The sequence below is a fragment of the Schistocerca gregaria genome, chromosome 1 (assembly GCF_023897955.1).
Source record: "Schistocerca gregaria isolate iqSchGreg1 chromosome 1, iqSchGreg1.2, whole genome shotgun sequence".
NCBI classification, from domain to species: domain Eukaryota; kingdom Metazoa; phylum Arthropoda; class Insecta; order Orthoptera; family Acrididae; genus Schistocerca; species Schistocerca gregaria.
In genome coordinates, this window is record NC_064920.1 from 468,042,097 (window position 1) to 468,058,063 (window position 15,967).

At 41.8% G+C, this 15,967-nt stretch overlaps 1 protein-coding gene across 1 annotated transcript in view; it reads left to right on the plus strand.

Annotated features, from left to right (window-relative positions):
• The window catches only part of LOC126354706 (ionotropic receptor 93a), a 328,580-nt gene that overhangs the window by 241,566 nt on the left and 71,047 nt on the right, over positions 1 to 15,967 (plus strand). Inside the window, exon 10 of the mRNA XM_050004573.1 lies at positions 5,074 to 5,229. Coding sequence (XP_049860530.1) covers positions 5,074 to 5,229 — 156 coding nt within the window. The remainder of the gene's footprint in view (positions 1 to 5,073; positions 5,230 to 15,967) is intronic.

Sequence of the window (15,967 nt, forward strand, 5' to 3'; positions counted from 1 at the left end):
ACTGCACTGAGCAAAACCACCAGCTTGGAACCTAAAGAAAGAAGAGATATAAGCTATTAAGAATCTTAATGCTGACAAGAGTATATTGATACTGCCTGCCGATAAGGGAAATGCAACCATCGTAATGAAGACTGAAGATTATGAACAGAAGATCCTGGTTCTATTAGGTGCGATGAAATACCAAAAACTAAGCACAGATGGTTGTTAGCACTCCTGGCTCACTGACATATAAAGTGGCAAAATACTTTTGGCCTCAGCTACTCCAGCTGTACATGGGAAGGACTGAAACACACATAAAGGACTCAAGACATTTTCTTGAAAGCTGAAGAAGCTAAAACTTTCACCAAACAATGTCCTGGTCAGGTCTAATGTTGTTTTGTTGTTTATAAAAGTGGCATCGAGTGACTCTCTGGAGCACACAGGTTCTGTTTTCCCGCAAGACATCACAAGGCTCTTTCATGCATGTCTCACCAAAGGTACTTCACATGGAATGACAACTCTTATGAACAGCTGGAAGGCCTCACCATGTTTAGTCCTATTAGTCCAGTCTTCATAGAACATATTGAAGCACAGGCGCAGGACTTGGCACCATGTAAACCTAAGGTGTGGTACAGATATAATTATGATACCTTTGTTGTGTGGAGCCATGGTGAGGAACAGCTCGGTGACATCCTCAGACACCTGAATAGCCTCCGTACCAAGATAAAATTTACCATGGAAGTAGAAAAGGACAAAAAACTACCATTTCTAGATGTGCTGGTCACAAGGGATGGTGAAAACCTGGAACACAGTGTGTATCAAAAACCCACCCACCCACCCACAAACACTACCCCCCCCCCCCCCCCCCCACACACACACACAGACCAATACCTGCACAAACTATCTAATCATCACCTGAACCAGGAAAGAGGCATGATTACTATGTTCATAATGTGAGCAAGATGAATATGTGAGCCACAGAACCTCAGACGTGAAATGCAACACATATAAAGTGTTCTGAGTAGCAATAAATGCTCCACAAGAAAAAGAAATGTCAGGTATGGCCTTTCTGCCATACATTTCCAGAGTGATGGACAGAAGCAGACATATATTGCACAAACATGGTGTAAAGACTATATACAAACAGACAAAGAAAATCTAAGAATGTTTCAGATTGGCAAAGAAGAAAAGGGACCCAACAGCAATATTGGGAATGAACCACATACTATGTATATGCAGAAAAGTTTATGTCAGGATGATTGGACGATCAATCAACACCAGGATCACAGAACACAAGCAACATTGCAGGGTGGGGCAGCTGGAGAATCGGCAGTGGCAGAGTACACACTGTGTGAGACCAACCACACAGTAAAATTTGCCTACATGGAAATTCTGGCTGTAGGGAAGAGGTATCACACATGCTTCTCCAGAGAAGCTATAGAAATACACAAACATGAGAAAAGGTTCAACAAGAAAAGATCCTCCAGGTAAAGTGAACGGCCATTGCAGGTAGGAAGAGAATCACACTGGAAATTACCACAGAGGAGCTCTTGGATGATGGCACACCAAGTACATGCAGTCTGTGGCCACGAGTTTGGGTCCAGTCCACCACCAGCAATAGAGGGTGAAACTTTGACAATACTAGATTATGTTGGCAAAACGTCAGAAAAATCATCAGATGAATGTCAGACAAAGAACCCGAGACAGAAGACAACAGGCAGTTTGTCAGAAAGTGCCATGAAAGTCATAACAATTTTGCATTCACAGTATTGTCACATATTTCTTTTCAGCTGCTTTTAAATTTGCAGTATAATTCATTTTTATACCTCTCCCTCCAGCTGAGATCTGACTGTTTGCAAAATTTTTGCCCTCTTCCCACACAGAAGCAAATATGTGAGATTCAACTCTTTTTGCCAAACAAACCACCCACATGCAACAGCAAATAGTTTTCAGTCCATGCTGTTGAAAGTTTGTTTAGTTTTGTCAACTTGGATACCATTTTACCATAATTAACATCACTTACAACAACTATTTCTGCTCATTCATCATGGGAAGTAATCATATTATCCTTGGTTATCTCAAGTATGTCAACATTTTCAACCTTCACTTCAACATTTTGATCATATTTTAAACTAAAATCTGTCTGTTTGCTTGTCTGCTTCATTCCTAATTATACAGTACATATTTTTTGTACATTTCTGACTTGAGTTGGGCAAGCTGAGAGTTGTTGTTTCAAATTTGATTTGACAGTATGTTAATTTTATTGCTTAGAGTACACATTTCAATATCAATCTTCTTACTCACATAAACATTTAATTCTTCGAACAGTTCCCTTATCTGATTCACTACACAAATCATCTTTTAGTTCCTTAGATGATTTTTTTTATTTGTTTACTTGGATCAGTTGCCAAGGTTTTGTATCACTTGTCATTTTTATGACCCAGTGTTTCACAAAATTGACTGAATTCTTGCAAGTATATGTCAATTTCTTTTTATGTTAACCTAAAATTGTCCTTTCACAATATTTTGGTTCCAGTTCACTGTTTGCTTGTGGCATGTTTTGAATTTATTGATGGTCCAAAATTTCCCAAAAATATTTAGGCACAGACAACGAGTTTTCACCACAGAAAAATAAAATAATAATTTTGTACTCACCTCAAAATTCTTGGTTTAGTTTTGTATCTATGTCCATTTGCATCTTTATGAATTCTTCAGTAATTCCATTATTATTTTAATTTTCATATGTCAGACTGAAGGTGTTGCAAAATTTCAAATTCAGTTTTTTGTGTCAGGTTATTAGCATTTACATCAAGATCCCAGCTCAATTCAATATGTGTAACACTACCATTTGATACTGTATGATAAAACATGATTATAAACACACATTGAATTTTGGAAACAGCAGATGATTTAATTTGTACACGGCTAGTGAATGTCACCAAGAAGCATGAACTTCAGATGGTATTGTAAGAATAAGATGAATTTTGGAAATATGTTTAACTCTGGGAAGTGTAACAATGATGTATCCCAGGTTGCTGTAATTGCATAGTAATAGCAAGACAACTTTCTGCTCATATTTTGCTATTTATTAATTCCACTTTTTTGAAAAGAGATTAGTACAGGTACCACAGACACAAATTTACATAGTTCCAACTACTACTTACATGATGTAACATACACTGAACTGGGCAGGCAATGTCACCAGACTACAAATAGCTTTCATCAATTCTAATATTTCTTGGTATTTTTTGTAAAAGCACACAATTAAATGTATAATTAAAAATTAGGAATGTTCAATGTGTAAGTACAGATTTTTGTTTTAGAAATAGAAGAAATGCACATTTTGTGTAAACTGAATTTTGATAGAACTAATTCTCAATAGAAGATTTATTAAAATATGTTGTGTAAATAATTAATGTAACTGAAAATTTATTAGTATCAAATATTTTGTTAATACATTTCTAAGCTAGCTCCATGTTATCTTTGTTTAATTCTCTAACATTCCAAGCAATAATTTTGTATAAAATAATAATATTATGGTGCCCAAGTATATACGTTTAAATACAATATCATTTGGTAAATTGTTAAAATATCAAAATTATAAATAATAAAAGTTAAAATTGATTACAAAACATTACTCCATTCATACAATGTATGTATCAGGCTCTTCATTAATGTAAAGGATTGAATAGCAAACTAGTTTAACAAATTGCGACCTGCTGTGTTCCTTCCTACTTTTCTATTCTGTGTTTACAAGATGTTGTGACACCTAATGTAATTTTCCTCACTGACATAAGTTAGTTTTCACATGTTCACTGTGGAGATTTGTTTTTATCATATGATATAATCATGGAAAATTTCAATTTCTGTGGGTCAGACTTGGATTTTTAATTTCATATTTTATAATGCATCTAACACTTATGAATATACATACACGGAGAAAAATTCCTGATTTCTGGATAGTGGTTTACGTGACTTCTGTTATTCTTAAAATTCTTCTTTGCATTTTAAAAAGTTTTGTACTTCTTTTTTGTTGCCATATGGTATAATGCCATATTTTAACCCAGGCTGAACATTAACAAAATAAATAATATTAACATAGTGTTTTCCACAGTAATTCCAAGTACTTATTAGGTACCATGCACTGCTTAGTTTCTTTTATATATTTTCTTTGTGTATTTCCCATCTAAACCAACCTGAAACTGAATTCTTATAAATGTTATGCTCTTTATTGACTGGCTAGTTTTGTCATTGTACTGTATGTTTATATTGTTTTTCTTATTACTTGGTCTGTGGAAGTTTGAAGTTATTCTTTTTCTTCATTGTCAATTCCTATATTGTTATTGAACCTGTTCCACACATTGCTCAAATTACCTTTAAACATTCTTCCCTCTGACTGACACACCTGTGTCATTTACAAACTGAATAATATTTTGGCAATATTTATTTGATATAAAGAGGTATGGAAAGATCCTAAGAAGAGGTTTTTGGGGTACACTATGTGTAATACATTCACTGTCAGAACTATGTTAATTTAAATCGAGATTTTGCAAAATCCAGGATGGAATGTAACAGTATTATGAGAAGGAGAGCTGCTACTCACCATATAGCGGAGATGCTGAGTCGTAGTGTGGAAATCTTTTTCTTGTGCCTATCTATGACTCAGTGTCTCTGCTATATGGTGAGTAGCAACTTTCCTTCTCATAATCTTGTTAAATTTTCATTTTCATACAACTGGTTATAAAACAACTATTTCTGTCCAGCCTACTAGATGTCCATAATGTGTTGTGATCAGTAAGAAAATCTTTGGGGAGGTCAAGGCATTCGTTAGTGGAGGACATTACTTAAAATCAGAAATCTAAGTTGATTTACTTGTTATGACAACATATTGTGCTGTGAAAAGTAATTGGTGTTTATGCAGGAAGTCTGAGAGTCTATTTTGGAAAAAAGTATAGTATATTTGAGGAACCAAGTGGATCTGCTCACATATAACTTATTAGATGAATCCATTGAAATGCCCCATTTTATCAGGCAATTGCTGTGGTTATAGAATTGGGTGTAGTAAATTACAAGTTTTTTCTGTAATTCATTTAGGTTTTTATTGGAGCAGCAGCATTCATCATAAATGATGCTCGTAAACTGAAAGTGAATTTTACTTTTCCTCTGGGTACTGTCACATACACTTTCTTATCTGCACGACCACGAGAGCTGAGTAGAGCTGGGCTCTTCATACGTCCATTTGGAAATGATGTAAGTAACATGTAAATGACTCAGTATTTTGCTTTTTATTTTTATTATTTAAAATGAAATATGTTTAGTTATTTACAGTTTCTTTCTTTCCTATAATGAGTTATGAAAAAATTTTGTACAGTATTTCCTGCCATCTTAGTGTGGTCTCTTGCTGTTGTAAGTGATGTCCAAACACTAAGTGTTCCTATGATAGATGTTTTTAGCTGTCTCATGTCTCCTTTGCAGATATGTTCTTATATCAAAAACGTTACACCTTTCCAAATCCAATCTTTTGTAAGTACACCTTCTATCATCTTGTAAATACTTATAGTCTGTGCTTCTTGCAGTGTACTGTTCATGTATCCTTACTGTGTTAACTATTACTGATCTCGAACTTTCATGAATTTCCAACAAAACATTAGTATTGTTTCAGCTTAATGTATTTCTATTTATTTTTTCAGATTTACAGATGAAGATACTTCTCTCCATCATTTTTTAAAGTAGTGCATAAATTACTCTATTTGGAACACCATGTAGAAATACTAATATTCCTATATTATCCTTCTCTTAAGGTTTTTAGTCCCCAATGTTCCTTTCATGCAGCTTCATCAGCTGTTTCATGTATGATCAATCATAATTTGTGTCACACATCATGTACTTTGTTTGCAAGTGTTTCTGTTCTCCATATGTCTTTGATTACAAATTACTTTTGCAACAACAAGCACTCCATTTTTTTCCAGAATATTATCAAAACATAGTTTGTTATCACTCAGCAAAAATGTTAAAGCTTGCCAGTGTCCTGTCTCAGTTTCTGGAAAGAAGGAAGGTTATTATTAAATATACTGTCATTATTGTTGAAGATGGAACAGAAGTGTTAACTGAACAAGGATGTACAAGAAAATTAGTCATGGCATTTGGGGGAGGGGGGGGGGGGGGGGGGAACCCTAATTGACAATGGAGGGCCAGAGATATATGCCCCTGTTGTCCTAAATATGTCTTGATCCCTGTACCACTTTATCTTCTGAACAGATGAAGCAAGCATTGACAGTGGACCCTTTGTAACATTCTCATTCAAACAGTTATGTGTTGTTTATTTTTGTTGATAGATCATTTTTTACAATGGTATTAGACATGTCATGTAGCCAGATTTATACTGAATAAACAAAATTAATTAGGAATTTATCACAGATACACAAAAACAAGATTTGAAATAATAATAACAGATAATCAATATGAACCAGCTATTGTGAATATAGAAAATAAAGAAAAAGGGAGAAAATACTTTTTTTGATGCACAGTAATGATAAATACTGACAGCCAGCATTAATTTACACAAGAATCTTGCTTACATAAAGAAAGCTGATGAAGTTAAATATTTATGCTTCACTGAGAATATACTAATACATTCACAAAAATGGAAAATTATTTTTAAAATCATATATGTAAGCCAAACTGCAGAAAATTTTTACACATGTAGACATATTGAAAACTGTTTAAAATTGTATTTGCACTAATACACTGAATCAGGAACATAAATTTCAACTAGGTCTATATGTTCTCAGCTTTATTATCAGCACTACACTTGGGTCTTCCTTTTTCCTGCTTTCAGGAAGTTCGTTTCCATACAAAAAAAAGAAGTATTTTGCTCCACATTTCTCCTTGCAGCAATTGTACAGTAATAACCTGTATTTCCATGCATACCTATGTATATGTGTTTGCTATGTTTATGATCTTTGGGTCTGCTTCACCTAGAGAGTTGTAGGAGTCAAGTGTTTACTCTTGCACTGTGATGTTAACTGGTGAACATTATCTGAATAAATTGTTATTGTGCTGTAAGAAGTTGGTTTATGGGACTCAATACATACCAAAACTCTACATTGGTGACCCCAGACAAGTTAATTCCATGTAACACGAGTTATTGCCTCTCAGTTATGGAATTTTTGAACAAACTATGTTACCGACAATGCATCCAAACGACGGCACCATGCCAACCACCGGATTATTAGTTCCACCTTCTACAGACGTTTTAATTGACTTAGACTCAGGTTTTCTTCCCACAGTGCTTCCACATAAGAGTGCTCCAAGTGTGTGTTTACCCACAGGGAATTCTTTGACGCCTCCTGTAAACTTTAACCGTTACAGTGTTAACAGTGCTACAGACAGTGCTTTCAACTCAGGCATGTCACAATCGCCATTCTGCGGTTTTCCTGACTCCCCTGCACATTTTTTGCTGTTTGAACCAATTTGTGATATATCGCTAAATGTTGCACAACGTGCTCAATGGACCAATTTGTGTGTACTGCCGACCATGGACAGTGCACTACCTTCACTGGACTCAACACCAAACCAGTTCTGTATGGCTCAGAAGGCTATTCAAAACCAAACTTTCCCGCCGCAACAGCCAACCATGGTTTCTGCCGTGCCTGCCGTAGTGCGTGTTCTGGGAACGATTCCACGTGCTAACATGATAAGTGCGATGGTTGCAACTGCACTGTGCTTCAACAGCAACGTTTTAGTGTATTTTGTTCCTGACTTCAGTACTTTTCATGCATCCCCACCGCCGCCCGCAATTCTGATGCAATCAGTCACCACTGCCGTGTCGGACTCCAACCTGGCTACTTGGGACAACATCACCTCAATGGCTCTCTCTGCACCACAGCAATGTCTCAAGTGGCTCTACAACCAACCTGCATCACACATCTCCACGCCGTTGAGTACAGGTCAGTCATTGCCCACCACTAACGCGGGTTCTACCCCCGTTTCCTCGTCCCAGTTTATGGAACCCCCATCCTGTGGCCCACCCTCGTCTGCTGCCACACTGTACAATCCATCAGCTCACAAGCCTGACTTACCGCCATTTAATCAGGCTAACCCATGCATCTGGTTCGCCATTGTGGACAGTATTTTCCATTTCCTCCTAATTCACGAGGATGGCACAAAATTTGCTCTCTTCGTCAGTCACCTCCATAACTTCACGGAGTTATTTTCTGATATTATACTTGACCCACCTGCACATGACAAATATGTTGCACTTAAACAGGCTATTATCGAGTGTGCTTCATGCTCTGAAATTTAATTGTAATGCCAAGCAGTTTATCACGAACCACCCGGAGACCAGTCTCCGTCCCAGTACTGGCGATCCTCCTTTACTCTCAAAATCAGGCATTCCATTCTCGACATGCACCACCGACACCTCATCATCTATCATCGAGGAATGTCGCCATTGTGCAGCACTCTCTGTCAATTTGGCTACAGCCACATCGTCTCTCATCCATTTCCAATGTGAATCCTCAGCCCTCATAATTGACAACAGTGCTCTTCGGCACTGTCTTTGTGAATTACAGGCTGAAATTGACTCCTGTGACCACACAATTGCGTCTCTTACTCCACCTCACAACGTTGTTTTTCTGCCCGCTACTGATGCCACAGATGCAGCGCCCGTGGCTGACACCTTGCTGATACAGCATGACGCCGCAGTGCCAAGGGTTATTGAGCAGTGCCCGGTTCCCACCCAGACCCCACCACATAGCCACAACACCGGGTATGCCTTACACATGCCCTTGTCGCCTCTAGCTGTCACCACAACGCCTCCACCACTGACCTACGAGGCAATGGTTGCAGTAACGATGCCCGTTCCGAGCTCTGTCGCCACACATGCCGCCACTGCCACCACATTCAAACCGAAGCCCTCGGGGTGCCACATACAGGTCAGTCCAGCGTCTCCCTGTGTTGCCCCGCTAGCACAGTCAGGTTGACGACTCCACACGTCAGTGTGCGCAGTAACAACAGGTACTGTACATCATATTCTCACAACACCGGGACCGCCGATCAGAGACAAAGCCCGCAGGCTTAATCCAGAAAAACTCCTGAGTGCATGTGCCATCATATCCAAACTCTTAGACGCCAACATCATCAGATGCTCTAGTAGCAGTTGGTCGTCTCCTATTCATTTAGTAAATAAACTCGATGGCATGTACAGACTTTGCGGCGACTACCGCACTTTGAATTCTAGAACAATCATGGATAACTATCCGGTGCCACATATTCAGGAATTCACATAGTGGTTACATGGCTCTCAGGTTTCCTCAGTGATAGACTGTAAAAAAGCGTACCATCAGATACCGATGGCACCAGATGATATCAAAAAGACGGCAATTATCACATCCATCGGGCTCTTTGAAAACCTATACATGCCTTTTGGTTTAAAAAACGCCACGCAGACCTGGCAGAGATTTATTGATGAGGTGTTATGAACTTTCCCTTTTGCGTGTGCATATATAGATGACATTTTAATCTTCTCCCCCTGTAGCGAGGATCATCAAGCCCATCTTCATGCTGTCACAGATGCTTTGTCAAGCGCAGGTGTTGAAATCAACCAGGACAAATCGCAACTTGCACTTTCACAAATAACTTTCCTTGGACACATGGTTTCTGCTGCAGGTATCTCTCCACCACCCCCTCGTGTGGAGGTAATTACCAACGTCCCATGACTGAATGACTTTCAAGGGTTATGACGGCTCCTCAGCATAGTTAATTTTTATAGAAGACACGTTCCCCATGCCGGGGCATTACAACTTCTGCTTACCGATGTGCTTCGCGTGAAAAATACTTCAGGCATGCGCAAAGTTCAGTGAACAGATGAAATGATGACGGCTTTCGACAAACCCAAAATGGCCATTCAGACAGCAGTGGCTCTTTCACATCCTATGCCGGATGCACAGCTTTCACTTACGACAGGTGCAAGTGACTCAGCAGTCGGTGCCGTGCTCCACCAACATTTAGGTAGTTATGTCGAACCACTACACTTCTTTTTGCAAAAACTGTCACCTGCTCAGACTAAATGGTCAGCTTTTGATAGAGAACTTTTCGTAGTTTACGCCGCCATTCGACACTTTCAGGATGACCTTGAGGGACGTGCCTTTGTCATTTACACTGACCACAAACCCCTTGCGGAGGTGATCCACAATCAGTGCGCCAACGCACCCCCTCACAGACCCATTTGGAATACATTTCACAGTTTTCAACCAATGCGTGACATGTTTGCGGTTCCGATAATGTGGTCACTGATTTTTGGTCGAGGATCGCAGTGGTCTCAGCTGACATATCCCTCACTGAACTTGCACACTGCCAGTGGACTGCACATGAAACTCATTCTGAGTTGGTAACTCAACCTCAACTCTTTGATTTGAAGACCATCTGCTCCTGGACTCATACCTTACACTAAGGTGTGACATTTTAACTGGACAACCTTGACCATGGGTCCCACCATCCATGCGACAACCCGTTTTCTATGCACTCCATGATTTAGCACACCCAGGCATCTGGGCCACGATGCGCCTTGTGACTGAACGTTTTGTGTGGCCTGGCGTACGTCAGGACTGCAAACGGTGGGCACAAGTGTGTGTGGCGTCCCAACGTAGCAACATTTCCCCGTCACACCCACCCTCCTCTCACCACCTTTGATGTATGTACCAGATTTTTTCACCACGTCCACATTGACATCATGGGGCCCCTACCCCCTGCGGGCCCATTTAACTACTTATTCACAATGACAGACAGAGCAACCCGCTGGGTTGAGGCCATGCCCATCACCGACACTTCCACCACAACAATAGTGCACACATTTATCGAGTCGTGGATCTCATGTTTTGGCTGTCCCTTCTCTATAACAATGGACCAGGGGCGCCAGTTTGAAGTGAACCTCTTTGCATGGCTTGGTGGAGAGGTTCCACCGCACCTTAAAAGCAGCAATCATGGCACATGGTGGCCAGTGGACAGACGCCCTCCCGTGGGTTTTACTGGGCTTGCAAACCGCAGTCAAGGAGGATCTAAATGCTTCACTCGCAGAGGTGTTGTACAGGTAACTCCTCGTCCTCCCTGCTGAATACGTCGACGACTCACCTCCGTTGCCAACTGTTGACTTGCCCCCTTTATTGGAGTGAGTATGATCCATTATCTCGAAACTCAGTGTGCCAGCTCCCAAGACACACTCAGCGCCACGAATTTTCATGCACAGACAGTTGGCAACTTGCACACATGCCATGTTACGAGATGACACAATTCGCAGAGCATTACAATCACCTTATTCAGGCCCACCTGGTGGTCCGACAGGGTGTAAATACCATGGACACTGATATTAATCAAAAAATAGTTACTGTTTCGACACATCATGTGAAACCAGCCTGGGAGCTCTACAAACAATCAGATGAACCTGTCCCAGCCACTGCCCCACCGAATCCACCTGCTGTTCACACTGACACGACCTACGATGATAAGTGTGATGAGTATTCAGGTGATGATACTGCATGCGACAATGATGATGCGTGTGACAATTATTCGGAAGGCCATACTCTATGTGACGATGTCCCTTCCTCCCTAGTGCACGACGCCGAATGACTATTGCAGGCTGGCTGCCTCCTCATTCACCCGCGCTACCTAGAGGATTATGACTGCAATTAGACAGTTTTTGTGTATATTTCTTGTACTTTCCTTTTCAGCATTACTTGACACTCAGTGACTGTGCATTGATTAGCACTAATTTTGAAATTTTTCACAATGTACCGATGTGTACCTTTTGCTTTCTTAATGTACACGTATACTTTTTTTTTGTTTTTTGTTTTTTTTTTTTTGTTTTGTATGTCACTCTCCTTACATTCCTCTCACTCCATGCTTTAGGAGGGGGGGGAGGGGGGGCCCTGTAGCAATTGTACAGTAATAACCTGTATTTCCATGCATACCTATGTATATGTCTTTGTTATATTTATGATCTTTGGGTCTGCTTCGCCTAGAGAGTTGTAGGAGTCGAGTGTTTACTCTTGCACTGTGATGTTAACCGGTGAATGTTATCTGAATAAATTGTTATTGTGCTGTAAGAAATTGGTTTATGGAACTCAATACCTACCAAAACTCTACATCCTCTTATATACAATTCCACTCCTAGCCTATCTTTCCTTAGAATATGAGTCATAAATAGTATTTGCTGTGTAACAAATTGCATGAATTTTAACAACATGGTGGCAGTCTGTTTAAGATTGGATGTGGTGCCCATAATTAAGATGCAGGTAAGAACTATTATGCACAGGTACTGAACTTCAAGTTTATTGCTGTGTTAATTACATAACCAACAATAATTGAAATGATGAGCATGAATCTGAAAATTGCGTATATGTCACACCTTTCTGTAAATTCTTTCACACTTAAATTTTAGATTAATGGATAACCTTGTGCAAATGACACTGTTGGAAACAGTGTGTTTTTGATGATGCATTCTTTTATTAAACAATGGAAACTCCAGATTGGAATATCAGCAATGTAAGGGAAAGATAGATTGCTACTTAGCATAAAGAAGTCAGGTTAAGCTGCAGACAGGCACAATATAAAGACACTTACACATTAACATTTGGCTACAGCCTTTGTCATAAAAAGAAGGAGAAACAGACACAAATTCATTCACACAAGCATATGCACATAACGTGGAAAGGAAGTACTGATCTGGAGGGGGTGGGGAAGGGGAAGGATAACACCAACCAAAGCTCTGGTGAAGGACTTGTTTTAATTGTTCCATCTGCGTTGATACTGGGTGATAAGGGAGGCATTCATTTGTGGCTGGTTCTTGGGGGTAGAGGGAGGATTGGGGGTGTGAGAGTGAATTACATGGGAGATCTGTTTTCAAACTAGGTATGGGGGATAGTGCTTGTATGTGAAGACCTAGGTGAGACCCTCAGAGTACTGCGTGAGGGAGATGTCACTGCAGATACATCCCTGAGTGACTAGGCTGTACAGGAGAGATTTTTTTGGTGTGTAAGGGATGACAGGAATCAAAATGCAAGTACTGTTTGTGGTTGACCTGTTTAATGGACAGAGGTGTGGGTGAAGTCATCACGGAGGAGAAGGTCAACATCAAGGAAGGTGGCATGCCAAGTTGAAGGGGGCTAGGTGAACTGGACGGGAGAGAAGATATTGTGGTTGTGAAGGAATGAAGCCAGAGTGTCTTGGCCATGAGTCTAGACCATGAAGATATCATCAATGAAGAGGCAAGGAATGTCTGCTAGGTGGAAGACCTCTGTTAGTTATCTGACTGCTCCACCTATAAACTCTGTCAGAGTAATCCCCTCCTACAGGCCCAACATAACCTCCAATCCATGGTTAAAGCCTTAGGCCCTTCCCAGAACCTCATCCCTTAATCTATTTTGCTCCCCACCCCTGCAACACCCCACACACCCACCTTTTACATCCTCACTAAAATCCATAAATCGAACAATCCTGGATGCCCCATTGTGCTTGGTTATTGTGCCCTCACGGAAAAATGTCAGTCATCATTGACCAACACTTTCAACCAACTGCCCATAATGAGCCTCCCACATCAAAGATACCAACCAATTCCTTAACCAACACTCCTCCAACCCCACTCGTTTACCTCCTGGATCCCTGCTTATGACTGTCGACAATACCCCACCATACACCAACATCCCCCATGCTCATGGTCTTACCACTATTGAACACTATGTTTTCCAGTGTCTTTCAGACTCCAAACTCACTACGTCATCCCTTATACAGCTAACCAACCGTATCCTAACTTACAACTTCTTCTTCTTTGAAGGGAAGCTATACAAATAAAATCTGCAGCACAGACATGGGCACTTCCATGACACCCGCTTGTGCCAGTCTGTTTATAGGTTATCTAGAGGAGACATTCTTAGCCATCAAGAAGCCAGGCCATCTGTGAAAGCAGGCATGTCATATACCAGCTGTGCTGCAATCAATGCACAGCTTTTTACACTCCTGGAAATTGAAATAAGAACACCGTGAATTCATTGTCCCAGGAAGGGGAAACTTTATTGACACATTCCTGGGGTCAGATACATCACATGATCACACTGACAGAACCACAGGCACATAGACACAGGCAACAGAGCATGCACAATGTCGGCACTAGTACAGTGTATATCCACCTTTCGCAGCAATGCAGGCTGCTATTCTCCCATGGAGACGATCGTAGGGATGCTGGATGTAGTCCTGTGGAATGGCTTGCCATGCCATTTCCACCTGGCGCCTCAGTTGGACCAGCGTTCGTGCTGGACGTGCAGACCGCGTGAGACGACGCTTCATCCAGTCCCGAACATGCTCAATGGGGAACAGATCCGGAGATCTTGCTGGCCAGGGTAGTTGACTTACACCTTCTAGAGCACGTTGGGTGGCACAGGATACATGCGGACGTGCATTGTCCTGTTGGAACAGCAAGTTCCCTTGCCGGTCTAGGAATGGTAGAACGATGGATTCGATGAAGGTTTGGATGTACTGTGCACTATTCAGTGTCCCCTCGACGATCACCAGAGGTGTACGGCCAGTGTAGGAGATCGCTCCCCACACCATGATGCCGGGTGTTGGCCCTGTGTGCCTCGGTCGTATGCAGTCCTGATTGTGGCTTTCACCTGCACGGCGCCAAACACGCATACGACCATCATTGGCACCAAGGCAGAAGCGACTCTCATCGCTGAAGACGACACGTCTCCATTCGTCCCTGCATTCACACCTGTTGCGACACCACTGGAGGCGGGCTGCACGATGTTGGGGCGTGAGCGGAAGACGGCCTAATGGTGTGCGGGACGGTAGCCCAGCTTCATGGAGACGGTTGCGAATGGTCCTTTCCGATACCCCAGGAGCAACAGTGTCCCTAATTTGCTGGGAAGTGGCGGTGCAGTCCCCTACGGCACTGCGTAGAATCCTACGGTCTTGGTGTGCATCCATGCGTCGCTGCGGTCCGGTCCCAGGTCGACGGGCACGTGCACCTTCCGCCGGCCACTGGCGACAACATCGATGTACTGTAGAGACCTCACGTCCCACGTGTTGAGCAATTCGGCGGTACGTCCACCCGGCCTCCCGCATGCTCACTATACGCCCTGGCTCAAAGTCCGTCAACTGCACATATGGTTCATGTCCACGCTGTCGCGGCATGCTAAAGACAGGTGAGGTATGAGCGGCGGCAACTTGAAATTAGCGGAGGTTGAGGCCTGGCGGATATCGAGAAGAGAGGATATACTGAAGGGCGAGTTCCCATCTCCAGAGTTTGGATAGGTTGGTGTTGGTGGGAAGTATCCAGATAACTCGGATGGTGTAACACTGTGCCAAGATGTGCTGGCCGTGCATCAAGGCATGTTTAGCCACAGTGTGATCCTCATTACCTACAAACACTGTCTGCCTGTGTCCATCCATGAGGAAGTGGCTCTGGTTATCTGCTTCTGTACCAGGTTGGGAGGGTAGTTGCGGGATGCGAAAGCTGTTTTCAGGTTGTTGGTGTAATGGTCGAGGGATTCAGGACTGGAGCAGATTCGTTTGCCACGAAGGCCTAGGCTGTAGGGAAGGGACCGTTTGATATGGAATGGGTGGCAGCTGTCATAATGGAGGTACTGTTGCTTGTTGGTGGGTTTGATGTGGACGGATGTGTGCAGCTGGCCATTGGACAGATGGAGGTCAACGTCTAGGAAAGTGGCATGGAATTTGGAGTAGGACCAGGTGAATCTGATGGAACCAAAAGAGTTGAGTTGTCTGCTTGTGTCTGTGTATGTGCGGATGGATATGTGTATGTGTGTGTGTGTGTGTGCGAGTGTACACCTGTCCTTTTTTTCCCCTAAGGGAAGTCTTTCCGCTCCCGGGATTGGAATGACTCCTTACCCTCTCCCTTAAAACCCACATCCTTTCATTTTTCCCTCTCCTTCCCTCTTTCCTAGCTCGTAATTCTGTGTGTGTGTTTGTGTGTTTT